This window comes from Dunckerocampus dactyliophorus, chromosome 1, assembly GCF_027744805.1.
Source record: "Dunckerocampus dactyliophorus isolate RoL2022-P2 chromosome 1, RoL_Ddac_1.1, whole genome shotgun sequence".
Taxonomy (NCBI): Eukaryota; Metazoa; Chordata; class Actinopteri; order Syngnathiformes; family Syngnathidae; genus Dunckerocampus; species Dunckerocampus dactyliophorus.
This window is the reverse complement of record NC_072819.1, coordinates 44392913-44404640: the sequence shown is the minus strand read 5'-3', so window position 1 is coordinate 44404640 and position 11728 is coordinate 44392913. Positions and strand designations below refer to the sequence as shown.

The 11728-nt window shown below is 41.1% G+C and overlaps 1 protein-coding gene and 1 long non-coding RNA gene across 5 annotated transcripts in view; one reads left to right on the top strand and one right to left on the bottom strand.

Moving 5' to 3' along the window:
• Positions 1-8271, top strand: part of LOC129186288 (uncharacterized) — a 25750-nt gene extending 17479 nt beyond the window's left edge. Inside the window, exon 3 of the long non-coding RNA XR_008572221.1 lies at positions 7653-8271. This is a non-coding gene — a long non-coding RNA (uncharacterized LOC129186288). The remainder of the gene's footprint in view (positions 1-7652) is intronic.
• The window catches only part of LOC129186262 (thymic stromal cotransporter homolog), a 16571-nt gene extending 4843 nt beyond the window's left edge, over positions 1-11728 (bottom strand). The window contains exons 1-6 of one of the 4 annotated variants that reach the window (XR_008572219.1): positions 11608-11728; positions 9529-10356; positions 6731-6922; positions 2673-2844; positions 2263-2346; positions 251-1895 (exon numbers count right to left, since the gene is read on the bottom strand). Coding sequence is in view for 3 of the 4 variants with exons in the window: in XM_054784346.1 (XP_054640321.1) it covers positions 1739-1895; positions 2263-2346; positions 2673-2844; positions 6731-6922; positions 9529-10149 (1226 nt within the window). In the remaining variant the exon portion in view is untranslated. The remainder of the gene's footprint in view (positions 1-250; positions 1896-2262; positions 2347-2672; positions 2845-6730; positions 6923-9528; positions 10357-11607) is intronic. The other 3 variants (XM_054784357.1, XM_054784346.1, XM_054784365.1) reach the window with 3 other exon arrangements.

Genomic DNA, 11728 nt, shown 5'->3' with positions numbered 1-11728 from the left:
CTCGTTTATCGCGATAGGTTCCCAAAATTGCCCGCAATAAGTGAAATCCGCAAAGTAGCCAACTTTGTTTGCAATTATTATATGTGTTTTAAGGCTGTAAAACCCCTCACAATACACTTTATACGCTTTTCCCAGACAAGCATGAACATTTTCTCACATTTCTCTCTTGTTTAAACACTCTCAAAGTTCAAATTTTGTTACAATTTTAATGATCAATCTCTTGAACGCAAGAAATGATTAGGTGACTCACCGTATTCACTTCTGTGACGTGCCTCATCCCGGCGCCGTTTGGCTGTAGTGTTTTTGTATCCTTGTTAAAACATATTGCTCCTGTTGTATTATTTTACTGCCCCTCGTAGTCCTCCATGAACCTAAGATTCATTTCCAGTATTCCATAATGGCGCCCTTGCCATCATACAACTACACGGTGTATCAAAAAAAGTAGACCCTCCCAAATGTAGCCGCTAAATTTACAATTGAATATTTTCATGAAATTTCTTTATTTATCCTTCAGTCCATACTAACATTTATTGCATAATTGCATGCATGACTGAACACAGGCCAGTTTTCCGGTGGGCAAAAAAAAAAAATTCCTCCAAAAAATTAAAGGGTTAAAATGTAAGGAAAAGTCCTAAACTGTGATGCAAAATGAGAATTTTTGTTCTTTGGCTACTTTGTTTTGATACATCCTGTATGATCACGAGCAAACAGGAAACACAGCAGTGCTGCACAAAGGAGATTGACTGACAATGGTCTATAGCCAATGAGAACGCAGAACATAAAGGGCGGGTTCTCCCTTAGCCAATCAGGACTGTTGTGGCTCTATAGTTAGCCGGCTGACGAGGTGGAGGGACGAAATCTTTACTCCCATGAGTATACAACACCCTCTACTGGCAGCAGTAATAAATACAATAACATACACATAAAATAGAGCAACAACAATAGATTGCTCTAATACACCACAAGGACACAGAACACAATGCACGTTCATATGCTGTTAAAAAAAAATATGCAAAATGCACTTAAAAAAAATCAGCAAATCCGTGAAAGGTGAACCGCGATGTAACGAGGGAACACTGTATTGCTTATGGATATATTTTGGTATCGACAAGTTGGCTATCAATACTGATTAATCGAAGATGTGATTATTGCAAAAGACACAACGTGGCAGCGAGATCAAAATGGACACTACCTTTTTGTTTTGTCACAAATTATTTCTTGAATTCAGTAATGTTTCTCACCTTCTTTATCAAATGCTGGCACTCACAACCTTCCTGGACTCCATTTTGTGTTATTTTGCAGCCATGATCAAAAGAAACGCAAAGACTCAGGTGAGAAATTTGAATATTGAATATTGAATTCCATAAATAACTCATGCTAAAACACAAAAGTGGTGTTCATGTTGATTTCGCTGCCACATTGCCACAATCCCATCTTCAATGAAGGTAAAAGTAACCTTAAATGTTCATTTATCTCATTCATTCATAAAGTATATGTATTTATATGCATTTTTCATTGTTTTATGCATGAATTTCCGGAATAGATTCATTAGATTTACATGATTTATTTTGGGAAGAATTGATTCGGTTACGTTTCTGGTAGAGTCGGACCTTCTGGAAGGGAATGACGCTAAACAAGGTTCCACTGTACTATAATATCCAGTATGTGTGCCAACATTTTACTAAACTATACTGTGTATTCCAATACAATGTGTGTTTCGACAAAGGTTGCAGGCTACCTTACTGGTACGATCGTCACGATGGACGCAATGCTGGATAGCGTTAGCACAAAACCAGGAAACCAACTGAGAGTCTGCTGGTAAATCTTGCCGTAGAGCAGGTTGCAACCTGCACTGGATACTTTCAAAGAAATCTGCAGTGAGGTGAGGACTTTACCTGGAAATGAGAGTGACCAAGAAGAAACTATTATATATTTTTTATAAATAAACATTATGTTCTCATCGTTCAACCCTTTACTTTCAAATCCAATCAAACCATTGGAGTCTCTTTTGCCTTTTTTAAGTGTTTTTGTTTTACAGCAGCTATTCTGGTAGGCCATTAAATGGTATTAAACAAAAATGCCGCCTCAACCTCATTTGGTTTGGATTAAACTAACATACACCCCGTGCTTCGAGACATAGCGACCAGACAAAATAACCCTGTGAAGTTCCATTATTGGGTCAATCACCCGATCAGTAAGTTTAACGGGACATTGTGCTGCCAACATTCGCACACAGTATGTCTTTAATATAACTGAACTCACCATATGAAGAACTGTGCACCTGCTGGGACAGTTGAGAAGAGATCAGGACAACAGGCATCTTAGAGAAGAGTGTCAGAGCGCGGGCTGAAGAGAACATCGTGACATTAACATCTTTACACAGTACTTCAAAATTAGATCAGGTATGTGCAGAATTGTGTAAAAAAGGGACCGAGAGACCACCAGATTAATGTCAGACTCGGTGACGTGCGGTCATTAGAGGCAGGTGAGGCAGAGTTTGTATAAATGAGGCTGATTTGGTTCTATTCCATACAGACATGGCCCAAAAAATTGTCACCTTTGGCCAAAAACATCGGCATCTTTGCCATCCCATTACTTTTTGTCATGTTTGTGTTTTTACGGTTAGGTCGTTAATCAGCAATAAAAACCAGTCTACCAGATTAAAAAATTACCTAAGAAGAACATGTATGTAGTGGTGACGAAGGCCATGAGAAGCATGCCAGCCGCATTGGAGATCAGGCCGATGGTGATGAGAGTGCGATCGCTGAACCACCTTGATAAGATCACAGTACTCAGGAAGCTTGAGAGCATAACGAGGAAGCCAGAGGCATTCCCATAGCCAACCTGGAGGAGACACAAAGACTGTTATTAGATTTTTTTTTCCATGACAGTAAAGCAACAATGGTCTTACTTTATCTTGTCTCTACAATCTGGTTGAATGGCTCCTTCTCACAGAGTTGCTTTCAGTTTGACATTACGCCCTCCTGAGATTATCTAAGATTTTTGTTTTAATTCATTTTTAATTTTTTGGTTTGATGGAATGATTTAAGGGAATTTTATGTGATGATTTTAGAATGCTTTTATGTTTTATGGAATGATTTTATGAAGTGATAAATGAACGTGCCTTGCCTTGTTTTGCATCTCCTTTTCTTTCCTTCTTTCCTGCCCCACCCTCGTGTGAGTCACCTTTGTCTACCTTTGTTTTGTCTCTCGCCCTCTGTCCTTGCGCCATCATTGTCTCATTTCCTCCATTTCTTGGCTCCTCGCGTTTGACCATTTGGACTTAAAGAATTTAGTCGACTGACTGTTGTTCTGGATCATCGCCCTGCTCAACAATCTCAATTTCTCCTTCGTGCCAGGCATGGTCACAAGAGTGAAATACGCGTGAGTGACTAAATAATGTCTTGTGTCCGACCTGTAGGTTGATCATTAAAATTCAGGTTTTAACTTTTTTGAGAAATGTGAGAAAATGTTATTGCCTGTCTGAGAAAAGTGTATAAAGTGTATAGTGAGGTGTTTTACACCCTCAAAACATCCATCCTTTTTCATCCTTCTCATCATTAGGCTTGCGGGGATGCTGGAGCGCATGCTGGAGTCTATCCCAGCTGACTTCTGGCGACAGACAGGGTACACCCTGGACTGGTCGCCAGCCAATCGCAGGGCACATATAGACAAACAACCATTCACAACCAACTCACATTCATACCTATGGACAATTTAGAGTCACCAATTTTTGGAATGTGGGAGGAAACCGGAGTACCCGGAGAAAACGCACGCACGGGGACAACATGCAAAGTCCACACAGTAATGCCCAAGGGAGAATCGAACCCAGGTCTTCCCGATCTCCAGACCGTGACTGTGTGGCCAACATGCTAACCACTAGACCACCAAGTAAAAAATGAAGTTGGCTACTTCGCGGATTTCACTTATTGCGGGCTATTTTGGGAACCTATCCCTCGCGATAAACGACGGAACACTGTACTCACATATTTCATGAAGTTAGCGCGGGAGTTGAGTGTCTCGTGACACGCCCATCACATACAGTACAGTAAGGACGTCACAAGGCACTCGAGACACTCTGTATACATGTATATGCTGCCGGCCCTGCCTCCATCCACCGAGACAAAGAGACTTTATGACTGACAAAAGGACTCACTCTGTTCATGCTGTTGCTCTAAGGAACAAAGGCGCCAAGGTGTTGAAACCAATGCACAGAGTGAACTCTCTTCCTGCCCGTATGGAGGCGAGGGATGAGGAAAACAGACACGAATGCGCATAGCAATACATTGAGGCCGATCAAGTTGATTAAGTTCATTTTCATTTATTGTGTGATAAATTCATTTATTTATTATGGTCCCAGGCCTAGTGCCTACAAGACTTTTTTTTCTGAATGAGACATCATGATGTGTTTTAATCTTGTGAGGCGAGATCTTGTGACCCCCCTACAGTACAGTATAGTAAAGTATGTTCCAGCAGGTGACATTTGTAATTGGGGAACTATTTTGGGGAAGCCGACTGTGACCGACAGTCATCAGCTCGATTCTCTTGACTGGAAACTGACTGTCTGCTGCAGTGGGTGTCGCAGGTGACATGTGCTTGTGTTCGCTACTGGGATGGGCTGAAAGAAGAGGCATGTGAGTGATTGTAGTCTGACACAGAGTGATGTTGGTACAATCTCCTGGATGCATCACAAGACATGACCAGACTTTCTGGTTTGGCTAAAGAAAAAAATCTTTATGAACAGTTCAAAAGGACTGAGATACATTATTTAACAGAGGGCTGACGCTATCTTCTTCATTTAATGCCACCGTTTATTTACCTGCTGTACATGAGTGGCAAAAACAGCTTCAATTTCATTTGATGAACTGTACGTTGACATGATGTTCTTCTGTTGGCCTAGTATTTAATAGTAGTTGTTTGGTGGAAGTATTTACAAGAAGTGTGACTAAATATCAACAACATGATACATTGTATCGTTATCTTCCATAGTACAGTATTGATATGCCAACATCAGTATCGATACTGTTGCTGACGTTGGCCGTTATCGGGCTTTGTACACAGTGAGATTCTCGCGTGTGTTCTGTAAACACCGTTTCGAAACAACCCATGAAAATATTTAATTATTTTTGATATTATGATCAACAGTTGGCTTATCCACTGTTAACATTATAAACACAAGACTAACAAATTAGGACTATATTTTCACTCCACCAAGGCTGACTGACATATTATTTCCCTTTTGTAATATTTTCACTCTCCGGGCCATTCATTCAGGATTACTCTTGCTATGTTACAGTTTGCCTCTGGTGTGAAAAAGTTTTTGGCCCCTTCCTGATTTCTTATTTTCTTGCATGTTTGTCACACTTAAATGTTTCGGATCATCAAACAAATGTAAATGTTAGTCGATGACAACACAACGGAACACAAAATGCAGTTTTTAAATTAAACTTTTTACTATTACGGGAGAAAAAAAATCCAAACCTGCATGGCCCTGTGTAAAAAAGTGATTGCCCCCCTGTTAAAACATAACTTAAGTGAGATTAATTGAGATCTATCAGTCTGGAAAAGTTTGTAAAATCATTTCTAAAGCTTTGGGACTCCAGCAAACCACAGTCAGAGCCATTATCCACCAATGGCAAAAACATGGAACAGTGGTGAACCTTCCCAGGAGTGGCCTGCTAACCAAAATTACCCCAAGAGCATGGCAACGACTCATCTAAGAGGTCACAAAAGACCCCACAATGACATCCAAAGAACTGCAGGCCTCATTTGCCTCAGTTAAGGTCAGTGTTCATGACTCCACCATAAGAAACACACTGGGCAAAAACACTCTCCCTGCTTGGGAGAGTTCCAAGACAAAAAACACTGCTCAACAAGAAGGACTTAAGGCTTACTTTTGCCAGAAAACATTTTGATGATCCCCAAGACCTTTGGGAAAATACTCTGTGATCTGATGAGACAAAATTTGAACCTTTTGGAAGGTGTGTGTCTCATTACATTTGGTGTGACAGTGACACCGCATTCAGAAAAAGAACATCATACCAACAGTAAAATATGGTGGTGGTAGTGTGATGGTCTGGGGCTGTTTTGCTGCTTCAGGACCTGGAAGACTTGCTGTGATAAATTGAACCATGAATTCTGCTGTCTACCAAAAAATCTTGAATCCTATTGAGATGCTGTGGCTTGACCTTAGAAAGGTGGTTCATGCTGGGGAAACCCTCCAATGTTGCTGATGTTGCGCAAAGATGAGTGGGAGTAAGACACTCATTGCAAGTTATCGCAAACGCTTGATTGCAGTTGTTGCTGCTAAGGACGGCCCAACCAGTTATTAGGTTTAGGAGACAACTTTTTCATTCAGGGCCATGTAGGCTTAATAATAAAAAGCTTCATTTAAAAACTGCATTTTGTGTTCAGTTGTGTTGACACTGACTATTATTTACATTTCTTTGATGATCTAAACCATTTAAGTGTGACAAACATGCAATAAAATAAGAAATCTGTAAGGAGTCAAACACTTTTTCACACCACTGCAGTTCTTTCACAATTTATGCATATTTTTTGTATTTCTACATTTTTGCTTTATCATGATATGAGCATCATCCTTGTGAAAACATTCTAATAATATCAGCGATTAAACATCTATAGTATATTTATTAATCATTTCCATTTGTCAGAAAACATGACTCATGCAGCTGCTGTCACTCCCTCCTCGGGGTGTAAAATGACTCACCTGGGTCACATTCCAGTGGAGAGGCTCCATCAGCTGAAACAAGACCAGAATGTTTGTTGTCGAGGAATCTACAGCATTGTAGAGGATTCCCGCCACCCACAGCATCACTATGTTCACGACTTTGTTTGGCTGGGCAAATGGGCTGGCATTACTGAGTTTATTCAAGCTCTCTGTGTCACACAGTGGTCCTACCTGTGTGGAATACAGCATATGGGAATGCGGTGTAAGGGGATACAGTCCATACATACGGTCATGTGAAAAACATTCCTACACCACGACAGAGGGAGTAATAAAACATTAAAGTGAGTGATGGCACACGACTTATGAAGTAATTAGGCCATTAAGATTTCAAATGATGTGTTCAATTGTTTGCTTTTGTGAGCATTAGTGATAACTGTGAAACTTTCAGATGGTCCTTTCCCAATTTGTTCTAATTTTAAAAATTTGACTCCCTTTGAGATTAATTTTATTTTCCAAAGCCACAAAACATTGCTGTCAGTAACATTTTAACATGCTTAACTGTCACACAAGTAGAAGCAGAAGGTGTAGTATTTAGTATTTAGTAACCTGTGTAGTATTTTTTACACTAAAAGCAATAAAACTGTTACATCCTGGGGTCTTATGTCTTATGTGCTCTTATGTGATTTTTAAATTTTACTTCTTGTGTGTTTCCTGGGTTGCTGGGGAAACTGCAACCCCGTGCCTTCTTCTCCCGTTTCCTGTCCCCGGCAGAATCTAAGTGCCATGCTAGCCCTTCAGGAGTGGAGGCATTGGCTGGAGGGTTCTACCCATCCGTTTGTGGTTTACACAGGCCGTAAGAACCTGGCCTACATCAGCTCCGTACCTGCTGACTCAATCCCCGCCAGGCACATTGGCTGTTGTTCCCTACTCATTTCAACTTCAAGCTCACTTTCTGCCCTAGATCTCGTAACAAGAAGTCGGACGCCTTGTCCAGAATGTTTTCCCAAGTGGTCGAGGAGTCTCCAGTGGGACCCATCATCCCAAGCGCTCATGATTGCTGGCGAAGCATGTGATGGACGCTGGCAAAGACCTGCCCATTCCGGATGGCTGCCTTCCAGGTGGCCTTTTTGTTGCCCCAGATCTATGTTCCAACGCTCTGGAGTGTGCTGACAGTTTGAGGGTCGCACGCTATCCCGGTTTTAACCGTACCTTGTTCCTGCCCACCCAGACATTTGGTGGCCGTTTGCTCATTCCGACATCAAGGAGTTTGTTTGCTCCAATATTGCTTGTAACAGGGCCTCCCATCAGGCGCCTGGGATACCTCTCCATCCCTTGCCCGTTCTATTGCACCAGTGGTCCTTTGTTGCTTTGGACTTTTTTACTGGACTTCTCACTTCTAAGGGACACACAGTCATTCTTTCATTTTCCAAGTTCACCAATTTTGTTCTTTTTGCCAAAATTACCCGGGATAGGTTCCAGCATGCCCCCGTGACCCTAGTGAGGATAAGCGGTATAGAAAATGGATGGATGGATGGGAGACTGCCAGATTGTCCGTATACCATGTTCCGCCTCCACACCATTCTGGCTGATGTGGTGTCCAATTGGGGTCTCCAGTTTTCTTCTATGGTGTGGAAGACCTTCTGTAAGGCTCGGAGAGCAACTTCCAGGCATTGGGCCATACCGTAGTACTGCCATGCTTTTTCTCCCCTTCGCTACTTGGGTCAGAGCTAATTTTGCTAAAGGATTTCGGTAAGCGTCACTCCTTTACTTTTGTTTTCACTTGCTAAATATTGACAGGCTTCTCTGCTCATAGTTTCGCCCAGCAGCTATTTATATTGTACTTTCAGTTTTTTCCTACTTTTCTAGATCACTGTGCAGTTTTTCTTCACTTTCTTCACCACTGTTGTGTCTTTTTTGTCAACTTCTGGACATTAAAGCGTAGATTTGTATTTTTTTTTGCAAAGTGTTGTCTTAGCCTCTGCTTCCAGGGTTCACCACTACTCCACTGTAACAAAACACTCGCATAACTTCATGACAGGATGGGTAATAAAAGCCACGTCACTGATGCGCCTCACTCAAACAACATTTTTAACATTAAATGTAATGTAAAGAAAAACAACAGTTACAGCAGAAAGTCCTGTTCTCATAAAATTGGCTAAGATCCTTTCAAGCAAAACAGGCTGCAAACCCACGACTACATTTCTTACTTGGATACAACTCTCTAAATGCAATGTAACCTTTTTTTTTATCGATTAGTGTAGTTTTGTTTTTACATAAGGCTTTTGATAGAATTTAGTTCAAAAAGTACAGTGTAGTATAGTTACTAGTAAACAAATGCAAATCTGAGTTGGACATAAAAGCAGAAAAATATTTCCCCTCACCTTCTAACGGCTTTGGAATATTGGCAGAATATCACATTTTTGTGGCAAAATACATCCATTTCAACACAGCTCATCATGAATATAATGAAGCTCAAATGTCATGTTGTGTCTAACTGTGTAATTGTCATTTGTTTATGTACAGTCCCATCATTAGAGCTGTCATGTCACTAAGCTGAGACATTGTACAGAAGGAGTGTCTTTGTGTTGAGAGAAATGTTCTGTCATTGCCTTTGACTGAAAGTTGTGTTGTTGTATGTTGTGAATGCTATGTCGCCAGTACATTACATCAGAGCCGGTGGAGCAATAATTTTATTGCGCAGGCTCAGTAGGGACCAAGCCCACCAGTGAACTCGTCGCCTTGAAAAATGATTTGAAGTCTGAAATAATGAGCAATTGATAAATGACTCGAGGTTACAATTCTAAGCTATTTGTAATGGTACTGAATGAAACACTCACCTGCAGGAAGAAGATAATGTAGAGCATGCAGAAGGCATGAAGCAGCAAACACACCAGAAAGGTAATGACACCTGGCCTCACGGTCGGGCTGGATAAATCATACAAGTGTCCACCTGTCATACAGCCAACAACACCGGATATTCCACTGATAAGCTCTGCTCTCATCAAAAGTTTGGACCGATTCCGTCCTGTGGAGCTCAGAGACAACAGTGTCATGATGCCACTCCAGAACACAGTGGAACCCCCACACAATGCAGTGATGAGCACCTCCACCCACAAGACCTCGAGTGGCCAGTCCCGTAACAACATGAGCAGCAGCACAAGCCTTGACAGCATGAGACCCAGCAGCGGGACTGCGATGAGGCTTTTCCTCCAGCCAATGTCGCCGAGCCAGGCCAGAAAAAAGCCCGGAAGGATGGGAACCAGTTGACTCAGGACCCTGTAAGTCATGAAGAAGCTGGACACAGAGATCTGCCAGCTGTCATCCGCCTGCGTGGAGTTGGAAGCGACGATGTATCGCTCCTTCACCACCATTGGCAGAACAGTCAAGAAGAAAGAGTTCCCCAGCTGAACACCAGCTGCCACCAGCTGAATTCCCCATAGTGAGTGGTCACCATGCATATTGAGGACTCAGTGAGAGATGGCTGTCAACTGCAGCCTTATCAACACCCCCATGGACGGTGAACTTGGCCTGTCAGGCTCCGCTCCTCCCTCCAACACGTAGCATACCACGCCTTTAGTCTCTTACGGCAGGTATGTACTGTACATAAGATAATGATGTTCACTTCTGCTAGTGGGCTGTTTCATCCTACTTTCTCTCAAACAAACCTAAAAAGGAAACATGGCAATGATAAGCAAGTGAGGCAGCTATTGAGGAGTGATTGCTGGGGTCTGGTCACATACAGTCTATCCAATGAATAATGAGCGGGATACATGGATATGAGTTAGGGCAATGACTGAGCATATTCATAAGACTAAATGAAAAATATATGTTATTCAAGATGTGCAGGGAGTATTATGGCCACAGTGTAGGAAAGAAATATATAACCAGAATAAAGTCAATTATTATGACAGTAAATTAGAAGTAATTGCATAATAAAAAAGTTGTACTATGACTGGTATAAATATTAACTTTTTTGCCTTTGCCGTCCAGAGATCGTGACTATACCTGAATGCCTGACGGAAAATGGCATTCAGTCCACATTGTTGCCAAGATTTTGGCTTTTCAAAGCTGTGGTCTTAAACGTTTGATCAGCTGATGAACAGCCTATTTCAGTTCAACTTTCAATCTAACCTCCGGAAGATCCAACAGTGCAAAATGTAAATTCGTGCAATTTTTCAGCTGGTTTTAACATTTTGATGAGGAGTGTATTATCCTAACTGCCCTTCTATAAAGTATGATGAGCAAATGAAGTGTGCTTTCGTAGTTATTGCTCATATCTCGACACATTAATTCAGATACAGTGCTACTTTATGTTGTGTTGTTGTTCTGGGAGTTCTAGCTCAGTTTATCATCCATTATTTGGCCTAAAAAGGTGTTTTCTTGCATCCAATAGATATCTACTACATCTATTTGTGTGTTTGTATTTACTGCAGATGCCAAATAGCATTATTTTGTTTTTCTCTAAGCCTGTTGTTGTCAAACCACTCTTTTAATTTAACAGGTTTGTTTCCTTTAGCTCTAGTATGCTGTCAGTAGTATATTGTCTATACAATACAGTAAAAAATACATATATACTGCATATCAGTGGTCCCCAACCTTTTTTGACCCACAGGGGAGGGGGGTCGTACATTATAGCGATCTAATTGATCGTATTTATTATGTATTGTGTAAAACAAAGACATGAAAAAGATCAAATTACAAGCACAAAATGAACGTCGACCCACCATCCACCAGTTCAAGTTCCAGCCAAGTTTTTGCAGAGAGATTACATCGCTGTTTGACGTGTGTGGTAAGAAGCAATGGGCTAGCATGAATTAACTTGAGACAAAAAAAATAAAATAAAATAAAAATTTTAAAAAATGAATTAACTTGAGACAAATGTGCACATTAGCACTCAATAAGTCATCGAAACTTACCTTTATGCATTCCCACATAGTATCAGCAGTTGACACCAAATATTCGGTGAAAGAAAAATGCTAAAAATACAGTAGTAGTCTATCTGTGAGGCGAGAGAAAGTTAGCACACACACATTGGAC